Genomic DNA, 22,174 nt, shown 5'->3' on the forward strand with positions numbered 1-22,174 from the left:
ATTCAGAGTCATTCGAGAAGCACCATGAAGAAAAGACGCCTCCTAAGAGCATCGAAGTCTCTGCCGATGGCTTCATTCACATCAATCAACTCAAAGACTTCATCATGGGAACGGTCAAAGACAAGTTCGAAGGGACCTCGAAATCAGCATGGACTTATAGCAAGCCATATACTACAAGGATTGACGCCTTGAAGATGCCAATAGGCTACCAGCCTCCAAAGTTTCAATAATTTGATAGCAAAGGCAATCCAAAGCAACATGTGGCTCACTTTATGGAGACATGCAATGATGCGGGAACACATGAAGATTACTTGGTGAAGCAATTTGTTCGTTCCTTGAAAGACAATGCATTTGATTGGTATGTCAACTTGGAGCCAAATTCCATCGATAGTTTGGGGCAAATACAAAAGGAGTTCCTCAATCGCTTCTATATCACTTAAAGAACAGTGAGCATAGTTGAGCTTACAAACTCAAAACAATGGAAAGAAAAATCAGTCATTGACCAAAATGCTATACTTATGGCGGAAGGGAAGTATTAAATAGATATAAATATAGGCAACATCATTTATTAAAACTTGTGTTCAATCAAAGTGCTATACTTATGGCGAAAGGAAAGATTATTATATAGATATATGCAACATCATTATACATATATTTTTCATTTATATTTATTTACGTGACATATTTTTTTTAATTTCATTAAAAAAGTTACTACATATATTTTCATAAATACAAAAAATGAAATTATGGGGGAGGGGGGAGCATGCAAATAATCCTACAATTTTATGCTAATTGCAAAATTATCACCATATAAATAATCCTTCAATTTTATTTTATTTACAAAATTGTCACCAATTCAAATTGAATGTTGGTCTTTTAATATAGTATAGATATTGAGCACATCCGTCGCAAACTTGTTGTGTACTCTGTAGCTTAATTTATATATTGATGTAATTTATATCTATATAATAGTAGTATATAAAAAGAGAGTTTTTTTCCACCATTTTTCTCTCTTTTCCCACTATTTTTCTCTCTCTTCTCTTCTTCTTTTTTACTTTTTTAAACATCATCAAATTTGATTTATAAAAATATATTAAATATGCATCTTAAATTTAAGGTTGTGACAAGACCTTTAATATGGTATAAAAATGCATTTAAAACGAGGGTTAAATGCCTATAAATATATGAACTATACGAAAATTTTAATTTTTAACCAAATCTTTTTTTTTGTCCAAAAAATACATGAACTTATATATTTTTTAGGGTTAATTGCCGGAAAAACCATATACTTTTTCAAAATTTGGTTTTTTCCCATGACAAAAAAAACCTGAACAGAAATCCATGAATTGAACAACTTATTGCATTTTTCCCCCGCGTCCGTTTTCCGGCGATCTCCGATGGAGGTCCGATCCAACGTGGCTGCCACCTAACCTTAATTTTCCACCTCACCCTAACACCTAATTTTCCACCTCACCTCAACCCAAAACCCTCACAGCTTTCAGCTTTCACCTAAGCATCGAAAATTCTTGGATTTCTTGCGATTTTTTACAAGATTTCATCTTCAAGGTCAATACCACTGTAAAAGCTTAAATTTTTACCATTGACTAAGTTAATTTGTAAGTACACAGTCATCTTCAGGGTCAATTCCTCTCTCTCGGTCGTTGGAGTGATGGCAAATAGGTAGGGCTTCATTGAATTCTTTTTTACCTTGCTTTGTTGGTGTAGATTTTTTTATTGTTGTTTCCTCCCTTTTTTGCAGCAGCACCTTCGACCTATTGCTCTACTATGGAGGTCAATTTGAAGAAATCAATGGCGGTAAGGATGGAATCGATTGCTACGTGGGAGGATTTGCAGTTGGGAGGTATGGCTTAGACTTAGATTTATTCGGCTATTTTGACCTCAAGGATGAAGTAGATAAGCTAGGTATAAAAAACTGGAATGGCTTGTGGTATGTGAAACTGAAAAATAGTACCCGGGAAGAGATTGTAGATGATAAAGGAGTCATGTCAATGTTAAGTGGTGTTAGTGATGATTACAGGCACGTAGATGTTTTCATTGAGGGTGGGGATATATCTGGTGTTAGTGCTGCTAATAGAGAGTTTGAAAATGTAACTAGGGAGTGTGAGGGCAGGGACCCTGATGAGATCTTGATAGACAATAATAATGGGGAAGAGAGTGAGGGTGGTGAGGATGATGACTATGATCCTGTAGAGAGTGAGGGTGGTGGGGATACTGAAGTCAGTTTAGGTGACACAAATTCAGGAGATGATGAGTTAAATGAGAGTAGGAAGAAGTTAAAGGAGAGTAGGAAGAAGATAAGAGAGAAAGATTCTGTCTTTAGTCACATTGATGATCCAGAGCAAAATTTCAATGAGTTAGAGGTGAGTGGGAATATTTCAGAGTATGAAGAGAGTGATGGGTATGTTAATACTGATGAGAGTGAGGGTGATGCTGAGACCAGTAAGCTTAAGTCTAAGATAAAGGTTTATGATCCTACTTGTGATCATAAAACCTTAGAATTCCAACTAGGCATGAGGTTTGACAATGGTTGGGTTTGTAGAGATGCATTGAAGACATGGGCTATAGAGAATGGAAAGCATATTAGATTCAAGAGAGTGAGTGCTGATCAATGCGAGGCCAACTGCAAATCTCCCTGTAAATGGAGAGTTTATGGGTCTATTATTGGTGCTACAAAGACTTTCAAGATAAAAACTTTGGGTAAGAATCATACTTGCAGTAGGGATATGAACAACAAATTGGTGGGTTCGAAGTGGATTGCCACAAAGTATCTCAATATCTTTCGGTTGAGGCCCAACATTTCAGTTGAAGAATTGAAGGCTGACTTGTGGGAGAGGTTTAGTACCCGAGTTGGTGTTGATAGGCTGTATAAAGCTAGGTCTTTAGCTAGAGAGATGGTGAGAGGCTCAGTGGATGAGCACTATGGTATGCTAAGGAGATACTTAGCTGAACTTAGGAGGGTTGACAAGGATGGTAGGTATGAATTGCTTGTTGGGGAAGAAAACATTTTCAAGGGCTTGTATATTGGCATTTCACAGTTGATAGGTGGGTTTATAAGGGGATGTAGGCCAATAATTGGTCTTGATGGTTGTTTTTTAAAGACATACTTGAGAGGTATCCTCTTGGTGGCAGTTGGCAAGGATGGGAACAACCAAATGTTCTCCATTGCTTGGGCAATTGTTGAGATAGAAAACCAAGAGTGTTGGACTTGGTTTCTGAAACTTTTGTTCTTTGATTTGGGTATTCAAGATGGTGAAGGCTGGACCTTCATCTCTGATCAGCAAAAGGTCAGAATTCAATTTAATCATCTCTTTACTTTACCATTTAATCATCTACATTTAATCATGCTCTTTACACATGACAGGGGTTGGAGAATGCAGTAGCCAACCTGGAACCAAATTCAATTCATAGAAACTGTGCAAGGCACATTTACATGAATTGGAAAAAAATTCATAAAGGCTCAACCTTGAAGAGTATTTTTTGGAGGACAGTGAGGGCTACCACCGTTGCAGATTTCAAGATGGCACTACTTGTAATGAAGAAAGAGAGTGCAGAGGCTTTTCAAGATTTCATCTCAAGGGATTTTCACAAATTCTGTAAGGCCTACTTCTCTACTACCCCTAAGTCTGATGCACTTGATAATAACATCAGTGAAACTTTTAATGGTTTCATATTAAATGCAAGGGGTAAACACATAATCCATATGTGTGAAGAGATTAGGACCTCTATTATGAGTAGACAAGTGAAGAAGCTAGAGTTAGTCAAAGATAGTGTTGAAGGAATCTGTCCAAATGTGAGAAAAAAGCTTGAAAAACTTAGGTTTGAGAGCAGGAATTGTATAACATTTCCAGCTGTTGGTTGTAAGTTTGAGGTACAATTGCATGCGGATAGATTTGTAGTTGATGTAGAAGAAAGGGTTTGTGCTTGTAGGGTGTGGCAGTTGACTGGTCTGCCTTGTGTACATGGTATCTGTGCCATCCAATATATGGGGAGAGAGGTGAGTGATTTTGTTGATGACTACTATTCGGTGGGTAAATACTTGGAGGCATATGAGGTTGGGGTAGAGCCTATTAATGGTCATTTGCTGTGGCCAGAAGTAGAGGGGTTCACTGTGAAGCCTCCAGTGGTTAGGAAGATGGCTGGTAGACCTAAGTTAAAAAGGAAGAGAGCAGCCGAGGAATCTGACCCCAAGAACCCCCATAAACTGAGAAGACATGGTCAAGTGATAAGATGCAAGAACTATGGCATGGAAGGCCATAACTCCAAGACTTGTGGTGTTTACGGAACCAACACTTAAGTCTATAAAAGGAAACATAAAATTCTACCTAGTCGAGAAGGCTGGAAAGAGTAAAAATAGCTGATCGGAAACCTTGCACGAGAGAGAAAACAACTATTGTATTCAAAAATATGAGAGAGCGTAAACCACAGTACACGAGCTCGAGCCCTATTTATAGATTTACAAGCGGAGGGGTAAAATAGTAAAAACATCTTCGGTGCATGCGTCCTGCGTGGTGGAAGGGTACGCTGGTAATTTCGATAATACGCGGGAGACCTTCCCGCGCGTTTATTGGCTCCTCTGATGGAAATGTCTTCTATGGCGAAGGCGTCTTCTCTGGTGATGTTGATATCTCTGGCATGAAGGACTCCTCTGGTAAACACGTCTTCTCTGGCAAGGGCGTCTCCTCTGGTGGTAATGACTTCTCTGATGGAGTTGATTTTTCTGATGACGATGACTTCCCTGACGATGGTGACTTTTCCGGCGCGGATGATTCCTCTGGAGAAGAGGGCTCCTCTGTCAAGAATGACTTCTCTGGTGCGGATGACTCCTCTGGCTAGAGTCATTCCTCTGATGGATGAAATCCTTCTGGTAAAAATGGTTCTTCTGACCCATACGGCTCCTCTGATGAGAGTGATTCCTCTGATTTGTACTCTCCCCCTACTCTGCATATATTGCTCCTCACCAACCACTCCCCCCTCTAGTCTGGTTGAACCGGGTATTCTTCGTGTTCAACCAGTGGTGTGTTATCAGCATCAAAGCTTTGTTATTTTCCTTGGCCCCTGTAAATCATAAAGACATAAGCATTTTGACATTTTGACATTATGAGAAAGTAAAAGGAAGCCCTGTAAATTGTTCTCTGGCATTCTTGTCATTCCCGCCCCCTGGTCTGGCTAGTTCACTCTGGAGAGGTACAACTAGTCAAAGGACTCGCCCGCGTGGATGACGTCATCCGCATTAAATGTCTGCCCCGCCTACAGTATTTTCCCCGTACCCCGAGGTTACTTTTTAACCTTTGCGTCCTTTCGCCTTTCCGTAGAAATTCCCATCCGTTGATTTCTTCCGTATGCCACGTGCCGTTCATCCCGCGTGCTGGTGGTTACCCGCGTACAATCTTACTTAGCCGATTCGAACTCCCCTTTTTTCACTATTCTTCTTCTCCAAGTTTTCCGAGCGAATTTTCTGCATTTTCCGGCGATTTTCTCACTGCTCCGGCGTTCTCACGTGACCCTTCCGCTCCAGGTTTTACCGTCCATCTTTTTCTGGCCTAGGTAACTCGCGCATCCTCTTCCCTGCAATTTTGTGTTTATTCATAGCGTAGTGGTATAACTGTTGGTGCTCTGATTGAGCGTGCTAGAAACCCTAGGGTTGGCATCTCCCATCATGGCCTGCACCTCCGCCCCTCAACCCTCTCGCTCGCCCTCTCCTTCTGCCCAAGACCCTTCATCTTCCTCCCCATCGCGGCAAGATCCTGAAAATCTTCCTTCCCCCTCTATTTCTGACGAATCTCAAACTGCACCCCCTCCTTCTCCACCTAGGAAAAAAGGGAAAAAGCCCCGCCAACCCCCCAAAAGTATTCCTCCATCCCGCCTTAGTGTCGCGGAGGTGGAAAAATTGAAAAGCAAATGTAGGCGTCCTGCAGGTTTGCAGTTCGAGGCCTTCTCTAAGGGTTCAACGCCTCCCGAGAGCCTTCACCATCACAAGTTAATAGTTGTTTGGAAAGCCCAGATAGAGGCTGGTTTAAGGCTCCCTCCCCCTACCTTGCTGGTTGACGTTTGTAATTACTTTCACATCCCCTTTTTTCAAGTCGCTCCTTCTGCTATCCGGAGGTTATATGCCTTCCATGTTTTGTGCCGGGCTAACGGTGTTGGGGACACCGCCAAGCTATTTTGTCAAACCCAGACCCTTCGCATGCAAGGCAATCCCTTGTACAGTTTTGCCTCTCACCCTAAATATCCTACTACTTTTCTTTCCTCCCTGAATTCCTTGGATAAGGGCTTCCTGGAATATTATTGTTATGTGCGCACCCTTTTCGGCAACTGGCGCGATTATGGTGCTTCGGAGCTGGAATGGCATACAAGTCGCACTACTTATAAACCAGCCTCTCCCGAAGTCCCTTCTACCCGTGACCAGAGTATTATAACTCACCTTAATGCTATGAATAAGACCCAGCCTCTAGACTGTAGGTACCTGGCCGAGAACAATTCCTCTCTGGCATATAATGGTCTGTTTCCCCTGTATCCAGCGAGATCAATAGGTAAAAAATATACATTAGAAAACACATTAGCTTTTGTTACCCTGCTTTTAATGATGTGAAATTTTGGTTTGCAGATATGTCTTGGAGATCGAAATGTGGGGACAATTTGCCTGACACCCCTTCTCTTGCTGGCAGCGGAGCACATGGCCCAAGTGGTTCTGCTTCCAGAACAAGTCCCTCGGAGCAGCCTGCTGGTTCCGAACTGATCCCCATTCCCCCTGTAGTTGAAATCCCAGAGGGGAATGTGGAAGCCTCGCACTCCTTTGATGCGGAGGAAGTTGATGTGGGGGCTCTTGTTCACAGAAGTAGGCACTCCAGTGCTGCTGACGCCGCTGGCACCCGTGAAGAAGATATCCAAGTCGTGGATATTATCGATGAGGTTCCTTCACCTGATTCGGCTCCCGATGCCACCCTTGCCGATCTTACGAAGAAGAGGAAGAGAGGTTCCCTGATCTCTGTGGGTGAGAAGGAGAGACAGGAGGGCCTAAAAAAGGCTGGCAAGTCCTCAGAGCCAGCGAGGAGGTCTGCTGGTGGTGTGAAGATTCTCACTCCTGCTGGGGACAAGGGCAAAGGGCCAGCGAAGAAGTCAGCTGGTGGTTCCAAGGTTCTCCCCTCTGCCGGTGGAAAGGGTAAGGGCAAAGCTGTGGTGCCCTCGGCTGCTGAGTCAGAGGATCTTGTTCCTGGGCCCATTTCGAGTTTATCGGGTAAGGCATTAATTAATGCGCTGCTAGCTCGTGTCCACTCGGAGGACCGGGAGAAAGTGGAGAATTTGTCTCGGGCGTCTCTGGCTACTCAGCTATGCTAACTGGCTCTTCAGGTACCCTGCATATTATATCTTTGCCATAAAAAATTCGAGTTACTAACCTCTCTATTGTTCTGTTGGGCCCCCTTCTGTTTGCTTGCAGGCGGAATCACGGTTATGGGGTGCTGTTAAGTGCATCCATGACTATGATATGGCAGAGAAGGAAAGAGAAAAAGAGCAGGCAGAGGTCGCCCAGCGCGATGATGTTGTTGCTGGAGTTGTGGAGCGCTTGAGCAAGGCTGAAGCGGAGGTTGTTGAGTTGAAAGCTAAATTAGCTCAGGTGGAGGTGGAGAGAGCTTCCTTGGCCTCCGAATTGTCGAGGGCCACGAAAGAGGGCCATGAATGCCTGGCCAGGTTCAAAGCTGGTTATGAAAGAGACTACGAGGAAGCCAGGCGGGGCTGGAAAAGGATACTTGTGGAAGCTCAGAACCGTGCGTTCGTCCTGGGGGCTCGAGATCAACGCCTGGAGTATTTCTTGTCTCCGCGGGGTCAACATTTCCTGGGGTTGATGCTGGAAGGCACTCTGGAGGCTTTCAAAAAGACTCCGGAATACTTGGAGGATTTTGGACCCCTCTTTGCTTATGTGATAGAGCAAACAGCTTCCAAAGCATTAGAGATGGCTGGGGCCACCCCAGAGCAACTTGCCACTTTGAATTTCAGAGCCCTGATGGATAACCTCCAGGATGAGGAGATAAATAAGCGGATGGGGATCCCTGCGCATTCTCCAGCGAAGCCAGAGTGGTGGTACCCAGTACTAGAGAAAGCCATTCCCTATTTTTCTCTTGGGATTGGATCTGACTCGCTGCCGTCTACTCCCGTGTATGCTCCTGTGTTCTGTGCTTCCCTGGCGCGCTTTGTGAACCGGCTGCGGGATCCTTCTGGCGAGAGCTCCCGAACATTTTCCCAATTCGGCCTGGAGCCTCCCCTGCCCTCTGACATAGCGGCTTCTGTCTTCACCGACTCTGCCTCTTCCCCTGCTGCGGTGGAACAGCTGTTCGGCCTATACCAAAATGAGGATCTGTATGTGCAGGAGGCTGCAAAGTTGTTGGATTTGGGAGTTCGTCTTCCTCAAGTGAAGGAAACTGGCCTGTTGCCCGTGTTCACAGAGAAAACCGTTTCTGGCCATGCTTCTGCCAGTGGTGTTCCTCCCCCAATTTCATCTGTCTCTGCTCCTGTCTCCTCTGCTGCTGCTCAAGCTGCTTCTGTTCCTCCCTCTTGATGTTCCCCCTTTTTCTCCTGACTTTATCAAAAGGAAAATTTTGTAACTCTTTAATTTGTACCAACTGAACACTTACCGCCGGTTTTTGATGTACATCTTTGCTTCTTGGGCATGCTTTTAATGAAATTTCGTTCCCATGTCCGCTTCTTTTATCTCTGTTATTTGTGTTGTTTTCGCTGCCTGTTGAGGTGGGACTTATATTTCCGTCTTTCCCCTGTTGATTCGAATTGACTTGTTATGCTTGTTGTTGATGCTTCTCTGATCCCCTCCCTTGGAGTTGCTTTAATTTCTGCTATGAGGATTCCATTGACTCTTCTATCGAGAATTTTGATGACCCCTCTGGTGAGGATTGTGATGACTCCTCTGGCGAGGATAGTGATGACTCCTCTGTCGAGGATTGTGATGACTCCTCTGTCGAGGATGGTGATGACTCCTCGGGCGAGGATTGTGATGACTTCTCTGTCGAGGATGGTGATGACTCCTCTGTTGAGGATGGTGATGACTCCTCTGGCGAGGATTTGGTTGACTCTTCTGGGAAGGATTTCACCGCTTCCTCTGACGAGGATTTGATAGATTCCTCTGGAAAGGATTTTACCGCCTCCTCTGACGAGGATTTGGTTGATTCCTCTGGAAAGGATTTCCCCGCCTCCTCTGACGAGGATTTGGTTGATTCCTCTGGAAAGGATTTCACCGCCTCCTCTGACGAGGATTTGGTTGATTCCTCTGGAAAGGATTTCACCGCCTCCTCTGACGAGGATTTGGTTGATTTCTTTGCTGGCGATTTCGTGCTTCCCATCCGAGCTGCTTCCCATCCGCGCTGCTTCCCATTCAAGCTTGAGCACTCTGCGCGGAGCATGGAAGACCCGGAGGGTGCAGCCAACTTTCGCGGCTTACGCTTAAATAGTAACCCTCTGCGTGGAGCATGGAAGGCCCGGGTGGCACGACCAACTTTCACGGCTTACGATTAAATAGTAACCCTCTGCGTGGAGCATGGAAGGCCCGGGTGGCACGACCAACTTTCACGGCTTACGATTAAATGCTATCTCTGCGCGGAGCATGGAGGGCCCGGGCGGCACAACCAACTTTCGCGGCTTACGATTGACAGGGACACCCTGCACGGAGCTTGGCAGACCCGGGGGGTGCACACCACCTTCCATGGCTTATGGTTAAATGCAACCTCTGCGCGGAGCATGGAGAACCCGGGGGGTGTAGCCAACTTTCGCGGCTTATGATTAAGTGCAATCTCTGCGCGGAGCATGGAGGGCCCGGGCGGCGCAACCAACTTTCGCGGCTTACGATTGAATAGTAACCCCCTCCACGGAGCATGGAAGACCCGGGGGGTGCGACCAACTTTCGTGGCTTATGGTTAAAGGATCACCCTGCACGGAGTTTGGCAGACCCGGGGGGTGCACGCCTCTTTCTGTGGCTTATGGTTAAGCGATCACCCTGCACGGAGCTTGGCAGACCCGGGGGGTGCACACCACCTTCCATGGCTTACGGTTAAATGCAACCTCTGCGCGGAGCATGGAGGACCCGGGGGGTGTAACCAACTTTCGCGGCTTATGATTAAGTGCAGTCTCTGCGCGGAGCATGGAGGGCCCGGGTGGCACAACCAACTTTCGCGGCTTACGATTGAAAGAACACCCTGCACGGAGCATGGAAAACCCGGGGGGTGTGACCACCTTTCGTGGCTTACGGTTAAAGGATCACCCTGCACGGAGTTTGGCAGACCCGGGGGGTGCATGCCTCCTTCCGTGGCTTATGGTTAAGCGATCACCCTGCACGGAGCTTGGCAGACCCGGGGGGTGCACACCACCTTCCATGGCTTACGGTTAAATGCAACCTCTGCGCGGAGCATGGAGGACCCGGGGGGTGTAACCAACTTTCGCGGCTTATGATTAAGTGCGATCTCTGCGCGGAGCATGGAGGGCCCGGGTGGCGCAACCAACTTTCGCGGCTTACGATTGAAAGAACACCCTGCACGGAGCATGGAAAACCCGGGGGGTGCAACCAACTTTCGTGGCTTACGGTTAAAGCAACCTCTGCGCGGAGCATGGAAAACCCGGGGGGTGCAACCAACTTTCGCGGCTTATGATTAAGTGCTATCTCTGCGCGGAGCATGGAAGGCCCGAATGGCACGACCAACTTTCGCGGCTTACGATTGTCAGGAACCTCTGCGCGGAGCATGGAGGGCCCGGGTGGCACAACCAACTTTCGCGGCTTACGATTGTCAGCAACCTCTGTTCTGGTTGAGCATGACCCCTCTGCTCTGGTGGAGCGTAATTCCTCTGGTTTGCCCTAGTCTTGCTGAGAAGCAATTTTTGAATTTAAAAATTGGGACCTACGGGTATACACCCTACTCCCCCCTCTGGTGACATGTGCAATACTCTGTTATGAACATGTTGGCCCAATTATTTCTTACTCCCTTCTCCGGCCCATAAGCTCATGCGGGCCCATTACCCCTTAACCCATTTCTTAAGCCCGGTATCGCCTCTATATATATCCTCTTCCGATCCTTCAAACCCTGGATCTGCTGATGTTTTGCCTCCCTAGATCGGTTGTAAGGCACTCAAGTAAGGGAATTTCCCCTCTAAACACTCACATCCCTGAGGGCTCCGCCTTTTCCCCTGTGCTTATGGTGTAGATCTCTAACTTTGTGGTTGTAAAGAGTGGAGTTCCCTTGCTTGAGTGTTTTATAACCAGGCTCCTCAGATCTAGACGTTGATTTCCCAGATCTGGGCGTTGGGTTTCCGGATCTGAGCGTTGGTTCCTCAGATCTGGCCTTTGGTTTGTTCCTCCTCTGTATTCTTTCTTTTTGGCATTTTGACTTGTTGTTTTTCTTGGTATTCTGCAGACACAAAGTGGAGTTGAAGTAGATCTGAGAGGTGAGCGTGTCCCAGCCACGAAGAAGAACTTGGAGTGTTGGATCATGGAAGAAGAGACGTCCATCCCTGATGCTTGTTTTCCCTTTGACCTGCTAAGAAGCAGTTTTTGTATTTGTTTCTCCCTTGTCCTGCTAAGAAGCAGTTTGCATTTTGAATTTAAAAATTGAGGATTATGGGTATACACCCTACTCCCCCCTCTGGTGACATGTGCAGTGCTCTGCACGAACATGTTAAGTAGCATATGTAGTGTAAGAAAACAAGAATTAAAATAAACAAACACAACACCAGGGAATTCCCTAGAACCACATATCTGTTTTATTGATATTATGGCCCCGGACCTCGTTAAAACCCCTGTGGGGAAAAAGAGTATCCGGTCTACAAGTGATTACTCCTGCTAAGAAGCAGTTATACATAGAACTTTTTGAGTGTGTTTATATTCCATGGTCTGGGTAGAGCTCTGCCGTCTGAATCCGACAATATGTACGCACCGCCTCCCAAAACCTCTGTGACGATGTATGGCCCTTCCCAATTGGCTTCGAACTTACCCACCGCCTTTAATGCATCAGCTCGCTTGAGAACCAAATCTCCCTTCGACAATTTCCTCACTCTGACCCGTTTGTCATATCCCGCTTTGATGATGCCTTTGTACTTGGCCGCTCTGATACGGGCTTCCTCCCTCTGTGCTTCCACCAGGTCCAGCTCTGCTCGGCGGAGCTCCTCATTGTGCTCAGTGTCATACGTGGTAATCCGGTATGATTCTAGTCGTGCCTCTGCTGGTATCACCGCATTGGATCCATACACCAGCGTGAATGGTGCCTCCCCTGTCGCCGTTTTTGGACTGGTTCGATGAGCCCAGAGGACGGTGTCCAGCTCTTCTACCCACTTCCCTCTGCTCTGAGTTAGCCTCTTCTTGATTCCCCCACATATGGACCTGTTAGCTAATTCCACTTGTCCATTTGCCTGTGGATGAGCCACTGAGACAAACCTCTGTGTAATATCCATTCGGTCGCAGAAATCCGCGATCCTTTGCCCCGTGAACTGAGTCCCGTTATCAGACACGATGATGCGTGGCACTCCGAATCTGCAACAGATATTCCTCCAGATAAAACGTTCCACTGTAACTTCATCGATCTTGCTCACGGCCTCAGCTTCGACCCATTTGGAAAAATAGTCCACTGCCACAATGAGAAAGCATTTCCCTCCAGGTGCTGTAGGCAGCTTCCCAACTATATCAATGCCCCATTTATCAAACGGACAAGCAGCGTACATTACACCCATGGGCTCCCCTGGTATGTTGATTTTCCCGGCATGCCGCTGGCAAGCTTCACACCTGCGGACAAACTCTCTGGCTTCCTGGTTGATGTGAGGCCAATAAAAACCTGCCCGAATGATCTTGCTGTACAAGGTCTCGAAATCCGGTGTGCCCGCCGCAGCAACCTGCATGAATCTCTTTCAGAGCAAAGTTAGCTTCCTCTGGCGATAAACATTTTAGCAGAGGTTGAGTAAAAGATCTTTTGAAGAGTTGATCATTGATTAGGCAGTAATTTTCATAGCGGGCCCTTTGGTTGGATTCTCTGCTTAGTCGTTCCCCTGTTTTCAGAAAGTGTATAATCGGAGCCCGCCAATCATCTCTGATCTCTACCGAGAACACCTGCGAAGTTTCCATCTCTCTGGTATCACAGAGTAAAATAATCTCGTCGCTCCAAGTTTGCTCTACTGCGCTAGCCATTCGCGCCAGTAGATCCGCTTTTGTATTCTCCTCCCGTGAAATCTGCTCGAGCTTGAATTCCATGAACTTTTCTTTCATTCCATTAATTTTGGTGTGGTACGCTTTCATCCTCTGATCTTTAATATTGTACCCTCCTGAGAACTGTTGAGCTACCAATTGAGAATCTGTCCTGATGATGACACACTCGGCTTTAAGCTCTGACAAGATATGTGCCCCTCTGACCACTGCCTCATATTCTGCCTCATTGTTAGATAACCGGCAGGTGAATTTAATAGCGAACTGATATGTTCCGTATCCTGGCGAAGTGATATGTACGCCAATTCCGCACCCCTCTTTTGTTACTGACCCATCCACATAAGCCACCCAGAACTCTGGTATGGGACGACGAGTTGTTTCTTGTATGAAGTCTGCCAATGCCTGCGCCTTGATCGCCGTTCGTGGCTCGTACTCTACATCATATTCCCCTAGTTCCACAGCCCATTTGACCATTCTTCCCGACAAATCCGCGCGCCCCAAAACTTGTTTAAAAGGTAAAGACGTGCGTACCACCACTCGATGTGAAAGGAAATAAGGCCTCAGCTTTCTTGCCGTGATCATGACCGCCAGAGCCGCCTTCTCGATCTCTGTGTAGTTGAGCTCAGGGCCCTGAATAATTCTGCTGACAAAATAGATGGGTCTCTGATGACTTCCCTCCTCTCTGATTAGCACAGAGCTGATTGACTCTTCCCCCATAGCTATGTATAGATACAACGTTTCTCCCGGAATTGGCTTGGTCAGAGTTGGGAGTTTTGCTAGGTATACTTTAAGATCCTCAAATGCCGCTCGGCATTCCTCTGTCCATAGAAACTTGGTTCCCTTCCTCAACACTTTGAAAAATGGCATGCTTCGCTCTGCCGACCGCGATATAAACCTGCTCAAAGCAGTGATACGCCCATTCAGAGTCTGCACCTCCTTGATTCCTCTGGGCGGTGTCATTTCTAAAATAGCTTTGACCTTGTCGGCGTTGACCTCAATCCCTGCTGGCGTGACTTTATACCCCAAGAATTTCCCTGTGGTGACCCCAAAAGTGCACTTGGCTGGGTTTAACATGAGTCTGTGATCTCTGACTACTGTGAAGATTTCTTCCAGATCCGACACGTGGTCCTCTGCCCTGTTACTCCGTACGAGCATATCGTCTACGTATACTGAGATATTCTTAGCAAGCTGTTCTTTGAAAATTTTCTCCATCATCCGCTGATATGTGGCTCCTGCATTCTTCAGACCGAACGGCATACTCTTCCACCCATATACTCCACAACAGACGGCAAAGGCCGTTTTGGCGATGTCTCCCCTGTTCATCTTTACCTGATGATACCCTTGGTACGCATCCATCATGGATAATAAGGCACATCCTGAAGTGGAGTCCACCAATTGGTCAATCCTCGGCAGAGGATAGTGGTCCTTCGGACAAGCAGCGTTTAAATCTCGGAAGTCCACACACATCCTCCAGGTGTTTGTTTTCTTGGGTACCATCACTGCGTTTGAGATCCACTCTGGGTATTGCACTTCCACAATATGCCCAGCTTTCAATAGTTCATAGACCTGCTCTCTGATGGCAGCGTCCTTTTCAGCCCCAAAATTCCTTGTCCGTTGCTTTACCGGCTTGACCTTAGGGTCCACGTTGAGGCAATGCTCCGCCAACCCTCTATCGATTCCCTTCAAATCTGCGGTGCTGAAAGCGAATACATCCGCATTTCGCCGGAGACAACCAATGAGCTCTTCTCTGACTTGATCACTCATGGCCGATCCAATCTTAGTTTGGAAACCCTCTTTCCCTGGAAACAACTCTATCATATTGCAAACATCGCTAGTGGATACCAGCGCGGTTTTCTCTGTGGAGTCTCTGTCTTTTAATAAATCCGCCAACTCTTGGCGCTCCTCTGCTGGGGCATGCACCTCGCCCACTTTCCCCCTCTTCCGGGCGTTCGACCCCTCTGTCCATCTTTCCCTTTTCTGCCCCGCTGATTGTGTGAGCATTTGCACGTGGCATGCTTTTGACGTCGTCTGATCGCCACAAACTTCTCCCACTCTTCCACCCTCGATTGGAAACTTCATTTTTAGGTGAAACAAAGAGATAACCGCCTTGAACGCCGTCAAGGCGGGCCGGCCGAGTATGACATTGTATGAGGGTTTAGGCATATCCACCACTAAGAAACGTACCATCCTTGTTTTGTTGCCCGCCACTGTACTGCCAAGAATCAACGGCAGCTCTACATACCCCAGGGGCATGACCATCTCTCCTCCAAACCCAAACAGAGGAGCATTTGTCGGCTCAACATGAGCGTTAATTCCCATATTTTGGAGACATTCCTTGTACAAGATGTTTACAGCGCTGCCCGAATCCACGAAAATACGGTGAATAATGCAGCCGGCAATGTCCGCCGTGATGACCAGCGCATCATCATGCGGATACATTAATGTGCGTATATCCTCTGCTCCAAAAGTGATTGCCGGCTCCTCTGCCGCGCTGGTGACTTCCATGACCCTTTTAGGATAATATCCTGTTTTGACTGCTCTGACGACTTGCTTTTTAGCCCTATTTGATGTGGGCATCCCGTTTTCCCCACAAATCATGTGAACTTCCCTTCTATATGGGGGGGAGGAAGAGCTTGTCTGTCTGCCCCCTCTCTGCGATTATCCTGGTTGTCATCAAGCCTGCGATCTCTGTTGTTGTTCCCCTGTTCTCGTCGCTGATCCCGGTTATTTCTTTGATCCCTCTGATCTCGTTGATCTCTCTGATCCCTCTGATCCCGCTGATCTCTCTGATCAGTCCTCCTCTGACCTTCATTTCCCCTGTCAATGAAGTGGTCGAGACATCCCTGGCGCACCAATAACTCCAATTGGTGCTTAAGGTGTCCACAATATTTCGTGTAATGCCCGAAGGAATTGTGATATTCACACAACTTATTGTTAGGACCTTCCTGCGGCGGCCCAGTCCGGTAGGTCCCCGGTGCCCTAAAGAACGGCTGATCCTTTATCAGATGAAAAATTTCTTCTTGTGGTTTGATCAAGGGCGTGTATTCGGTAAACCGTGTTACTTCATTCACTGTGCGCTGTTGATTAGATGGCATTCCTCCCTGGGGTGGGAGTACCCTAGGAGGCAACCCTCTGAATGGGGCCCTATCTTGCTGTCTCTGTCTTTCGGGTGCTTCCTCAGCTTTCTTGACTCTGTGTTTCTCATTTTCCACCTTCCTCGCCATTTTGGCGTCCTCCAACTGTAGATAACCCGGCAGCCTTGCCATGATGTCATCAAAATCCCTTGCTGGTCGAATTTGTAATTCGTCAAAAAAGATCCCTGGCCTGAGTCCTCTGACATAGGCGCAGTTTTTAATTTGTGATTCTGCCTCTGGCACCTCCAGAGCGGCAAGGTTAAACCTTGCTGTGTATTCCCGAAGCGTTTCTCCCTGCTCCTGCTTAATATCCATCAGCGAAAGGGCTGACTTCCCTACCCTCCGCGAACTTGCGAACTGACGCAAAAAACGAGTCTGTAATTCTTCGAAGGAGTGAATAGAATTTGGGGGCAGCGTCCCAAACCACAACTGAGCTGGTCCAGTGAGCGTAGTTGAAAAGATGCGGCACTTGATGCCCTCCGTGTACATGTGCAGCGTAACCAACCCTTCAAACCGATTGAGGTGTACCTCCGGATCGGTAGTGCCATCGTAATCCAGTGAGATGGGTTTGTAGCTTCTAGGTAAGGTATCTGCCAAAATATCGTCCGAGAAAGGACTGCGGTTGTTGATCGGGTGGAACCTCGATGTCTTAGCTCTCTTGTCCCCCTTATGCCTCCCCTGTTCCCTTCTGTCCCTGGGTACTTCATGAGCGTGGCGCTTGTGGACTCTATATTCATGTCTGCCAGAGGAGTACTCCGGCTCTCTTTCCTCTGACCTCTCTGTGTAGCGCGATTTTTCCGATCGATGGGACTTCTCCACCCGGTGCGATTTTTCTGACCTTTGTTCCCTGTCCTCCCTTCGGGATTTCTCCCTCAGTGACTCCTCCAGATCCTGGAGTTGATGCTTCAGCTGAGACACTTGGTTTTTTAGCCGAGCTTTCTCCCTCGGTCTCTCTTCCTCGAACACCAAAGAGACGGATTGACTATCAGACTCGTCAACCCTCTCCTTTCTCACAACACTGTTGAGTCTGACCCGGCTCCCCTCTGGTCTTCTTTCCACTTCCCTGTCAGCAGGGTCCCCTTGCACTTCCAGAGGCATCGCAGCTTGTTTGTTGATTGCTAAAGTGTTTACCTCCTGAGCAGCGGGAGGTGGGGCCGCAGTGCCCTGCAAAGTAGCCGTTCCCACCAGTGGAGCTACAGTGGGAACAGTGGACAACATGGGAGTTCCTAGTGCCTGACGCACAGCGGAGTAGTGAAGCAGCGCCATCATCTGTTCCATCGACCCAAACGTGATCTGTCCCGCTCCAGACGCGGGAGTTAAGCATGGCATGTCAGATCCTGGAGTCACCAGAGCGGATCTCTGGAGACTTGCATTCAACCCTGTCAACGGAGTGGCGGGGATAGCCTGAAATCCTGGTGGGGCAGTGAAGGTAGCATTGCCCTGTAGGCCAGGGAACAGTGAAGGTGGCACCTCAGTGGTGAGAGCAGCGGAGTCGAACTCCCTTTCTAGGTTGCGGTGAGCATCTGATGATCCCATGGTACCTACACATAAACAAAGTGAGAAACCATTCTAACGACGAAAGAATAAACCCCTTATTACCGATTGGAGTCCCAATGTAAGAAATCCAATAAGAAATCCCGGCTTCCGGTGCAGAGACCGTTAAAAAATTCCCTTCCAAATAATTCTACACTCGGGGAAATAAACCCAGAGTATAGATTGAGAAAACAGAGCCCTCAATAAAACTTCAACAGACGCAAGATACCCAGAGATAAATACAAACAGAGCTATCACCAGAAGATATGTTAGCACGATTGCATTAAACATGATAAGAAAAGAAATTATGTAAGAGACCAAGCTAATAATACGAAGATTAGTCAAGGAAAACATGGAGAATCATGAATAATCGTTTCCCATAAGTGAAGATCATTCACAAAACAACAATATGGATCTCACCATAACTAAGACAAAGTGTTAATCATCATATTATTGAGGTAAAACTCTTGCATTAACGACAATAAATACTCTTCGCCATCGACGATTAACCACAAAAACCCACAGATCCGCAACAAAAAACCCCAATACACCAGGATCAGAGCATAACTTCCCAATTCAATCATCGAAATCGAAGATTAACCACGAAAATCATGGAAAACGCCCATAAACCCCCTCCCTTAAACGAAAAACGTCTATAAACCCCCGGCACAGAGCCAACATAACAAAAACAGGGCATCAACTCCGATCCAACGATATAGAACGAAGATTTGTCATCCAGGCAAAGGAAGTAACGGTAATTATCAACCTCAAACGAAGAAGACCCACAGATTTAACCACACGAGCCCAAGCACAACGAAGACTAACCATAGAAACCATGGAAACACTGATAAACATCCTTCTTAAATGAAAAATACCAGTAAATTAACAGTATCAGCCTCATCATAACGGAAACAAAGCACTATTCCCCGATCCACCGATAAAACACGAGGATTAACCATAAAAACATGGAAAATACTGATAAGCACCATCCGCGAACAAAAAACACTCACAGATCAACCACGCAAGCCCAATCATAACCAAAATGGAGTGCTAACTAACATCTTATCGCTGCAAACCCACAAATCCCCAACACAGAGCCAATCATTAAGCAAAAACAGAACCAAAATTCCACAATTCACCGATAAAACCGTTAGATCTACGAATAAACTCTCCATTCTCCAAAGGAAACTCATGTTTGCCCATAATTACCCCGATCCACAGTGAAGAAACGTAAATTTTCCCTAATTCGTAATTCATAACCGCCACCACCTTTTCCCCATGCACAAAAACACAATTGAACGTAGATCTCCCGAACTTGTAAGTAAATTTGCACGAAAACATAAAAACTGATCTACAATAACTTGAAACCTCCGAATGATGGCGTAATTGGGACCTACGCATGCAAATCCGGCGATGATTCCGGATCTGCATACGCAGGGGGTGGAATTCTCACGCCTTAGCCCATTGTTTCCCATAGACGGCGCCAGTTGGTGTTTACGGAACCAACACTTAAGTCTATAAAAGGAAACATAAAATTCTACCTAGTCGAGAAGGCTGGAAAGAGTAAAAATAGCTGATCGGAAACCTTGCACGAGAGAGAAAACAACTATTGTATTCGAAAATATGAGAGAGCGTAAACCACAGTACACGAGCTCGAGCCCTATTTATAGATTTACAAGCGGAGGGGTAAAATAGTAAAAACATCTTCGGTGCATGCGTCCTGCGTGGTGGAAGGGTACGCTGGTAATTTCGATAATACGCGGGAGACCTTCCCGCGCGTTTATTGGCTCCTCTGATGGAAATGTCTTCTATGGCGAAGGCGTCTTCTCTGGTGATGTTGATATCTCTGGCATGAAGGACTCCTCTGGTAAACACGTCTTCTCTGGCAAGGGCGTCTCCTCTGGTGGTAATGACTTCTCTGATGGAGTTGATTTTTCTGATGACGATGACTTCCCTGACGATGGTGACTTTTCCGGCGCGGATGATTCCTCTGGAGAAGAGGGCTCCTCTGTCAAGAATGACTTCTCTGGTGCGGATGACTCCTCTGACTAGAGTCATTCCTCTGATGGATGAAATCCTTCTGGTAAAAATGGTTCTTCTGACCCATACGGCTCCTCTGATGAGAGTGATTCCTCTGATTTGTACTCTCCCCCTACTCTGCATATATTGCTCCTCACCAACTTGCAAGAATGAAAAAGTCGAGATGCCTAAACCTGACAAGGTAGCTTCCTATTTTCTGCATCATTCTTTCCATTACATACAACATATAGTCTAAACTTTTTGCACTTGATAATAACACAGAAGAAAAGAGGAAGGCCAAGGAAGGACAAGCCCTCAACCTCCCAAGCACCAGCCCAAGCAACCTCTCAAGCACCAGCCCAAGCAACCTCTCAAGCACCAGCCCAAGAAACCTCTCAAGCACCAAACCAAGCAACCTCTCAAGCACCAAACCAAGCACCATCCACAGCTCAAAGTAGTGTTACAGCTGCCACCATTTCAAGGGAAATAAATTTCTCCAAGAAAGGAGTTGGAGTGTACACGAACTTAGCAACTGGAAATGTTTACTTCCAAGGGCGTAGAATCACTCGAGGAAGCACCTCTCAACCTCCAGCTAGGGGCAGAGGCAGGGGAAGACCAAGAAGAACAATTGATGTGGTGACAACTCAAGAAAGTGTTGCTAGAGCTCCAGGAGATGGTCAAGTTTGATGCTACTGAACTGATGCTTTTGAAATATGTAAAGAAACTTGTTTTCTTGTGAAGTTGTGTACTCTAGTTTTTTTGTGAAGTTGTGTAATGATGCTACTGAAGTTGTGAACTGATGCTACTGATGCTTCAGTCTTTTTTGTGAACTGATGCTATGGAAAATGCAGGAGATATGAATTGTTCACTTGATTGTGCATTCCATTTCTATACTCTTATTTTTTAGCATTCCATTTCCCAATATTGTTGAGCAGATTGTTGACATTGTTTGAGCATTCCATACTCTTATTTTTGAGCATTCCATTTCCATATTATTCAGCATTCCATTTCCAGATGTTTGAGCATTCTATTTCCATATTTACATGCTTATTCCATTCCATTTCCTAAGTTATAGTTTTTGAGCAGGGACAAGGACAAGTTAAGAGCAACATTTCATTTCCATTTTCTATGATAATGAACAAGAACATTTGTTACAAACCAACATTTCATTTCCATTGATTATCAGAACAGAATTTTACAAACTATTACATTGAATTGCATTAGGCAAAATAAACAACCATAACACAAGCTACACACAAAACCACTAAAGCTCGGATCTTCCATTCAAGATTCTTCACGGCATTCTCCAATTTTCTCAGATTAGTCTTCACTTCATCAACACAAATTGATTCTCCATCATTTGATTTTGCAAAACACAACCCATCGGAATTTCCATCTCCAGCTTCACCGTCCTCGGCCATAGCTTTCAACCTCAGTACAGTGGTCTTGTAATACGGCGATAGCTCAGGATCCACCCATTTCCACATGCCACAATCGCCCTATAATACTACATAATTATCAACAAGATCAACCCAAAACACAAATATGCAAAAAAAACACCAACCTTTACATTGCTACAACAAAGGAATCGCCGAAACGGATTTTTCTCGGTGTGAGATACACGAAGGACGGCTGGTATTCGACATCCACATTGTGCAGCCGGTTGCAAAGCTCCTGAATTCGAGCTTTCGGACATTTTGCTCGAAGAACCCTAATCGCGACTCCAAGTGTTTCCCAAATCCTAATTTCAGATTTTCTAATTCAACTGTAAACAAATCATGAAACGACGTCGTTTAATTAAAATTAAAACGACGTCGTCTCGTTCAATTGCCGGCAATGACACGCTGGAATTCCGATTGCCACCTCGGATTCAATTTCGCCGAAAAACGGACGCGGGGGGAAAATGCAATAAGTTGTTCAATTCATGGATTTCTGTTCAGGTTTTTTTGTCATGGGAAAAAACCAAAATTTGAAAAAGTATATGGTTTTTCCGGCAATTAACCCTATTTTTTAACCAAATCTTTTTTTTTTGTCCGATGAGCAATATGAAGGTGCCGTTAGAAAGCTCTTGACGTTATCTTCATAATGATACTTAGATTCAGTGACGTAGCCAGAAGGGGGGCACTGGGCCCCACTGAAAATTTTAAAAATATTAGGTGTATTTTAGTAATTTAACATTTAATATTAAATAAATACATAAATATTAATATTATTTTAGTAATAATCCCAATTTCTCTCTACTCAATCGTATATGAGATACGCTATTGAATGATTGTCTGATATCTTA

General features: G+C 45.9%; 3 protein-coding genes across 3 annotated transcripts; 2 read left to right on the plus strand and 1 right to left on the minus strand.

Moving 5' to 3' along the window:
• Positions 1 to 272: 272 nt before the first annotated feature.
• LOC131023510 (uncharacterized) lies at positions 273 to 4,315 on the plus strand. Its single transcript, XM_057953052.1, has 3 exons — positions 273 to 358; positions 1,760 to 3,305; positions 3,383 to 4,315. The coding sequence occupies exons 1-3, from the start codon at positions 273 to 275 to the stop codon at positions 4,313 to 4,315; spliced, it is 2,565 nt and encodes an 854-aa protein (XP_057809035.1).
• Positions 4,316 to 20,058: 15,743 nt separating this feature from the next.
• On the plus strand, positions 20,059 to 20,733 carry LOC131023764 (uncharacterized). The gene is made up of 2 exons (XM_057953344.1): positions 20,059 to 20,089; positions 20,170 to 20,733. Exons 1-2 carry the CDS (start codon positions 20,072 to 20,074, stop codon positions 20,572 to 20,574), a joined length of 423 nt encoding a protein of 140 aa, XP_057809327.1. The 5' UTR covers positions 20,059 to 20,071; the 3' UTR covers positions 20,575 to 20,733.
• A 374-nt stretch (positions 20,734 to 21,107) lies between these two features.
• LOC131023511 (uncharacterized) lies at positions 21,108 to 21,759 on the minus strand. Its single transcript, XM_057953054.1, has 2 exons — positions 21,452 to 21,759; positions 21,108 to 21,386 (listed from the first exon to the last, which is right to left on the minus strand). Exons 1-2 carry the CDS (start codon positions 21,581 to 21,583, stop codon positions 21,108 to 21,110), a joined length of 411 nt encoding a protein of 136 aa, XP_057809037.1. The 5' UTR covers positions 21,584 to 21,759.
• Between the last annotated feature and the right edge of the window lie 415 nt (positions 21,760 to 22,174).

Source organism: Salvia miltiorrhiza, chromosome 4 (assembly GCF_028751815.1).
Source record: "Salvia miltiorrhiza cultivar Shanhuang (shh) chromosome 4, IMPLAD_Smil_shh, whole genome shotgun sequence".
Lineage (NCBI taxonomy): Eukaryota > Viridiplantae > Streptophyta > Magnoliopsida > Lamiales > Lamiaceae > Salvia > Salvia miltiorrhiza.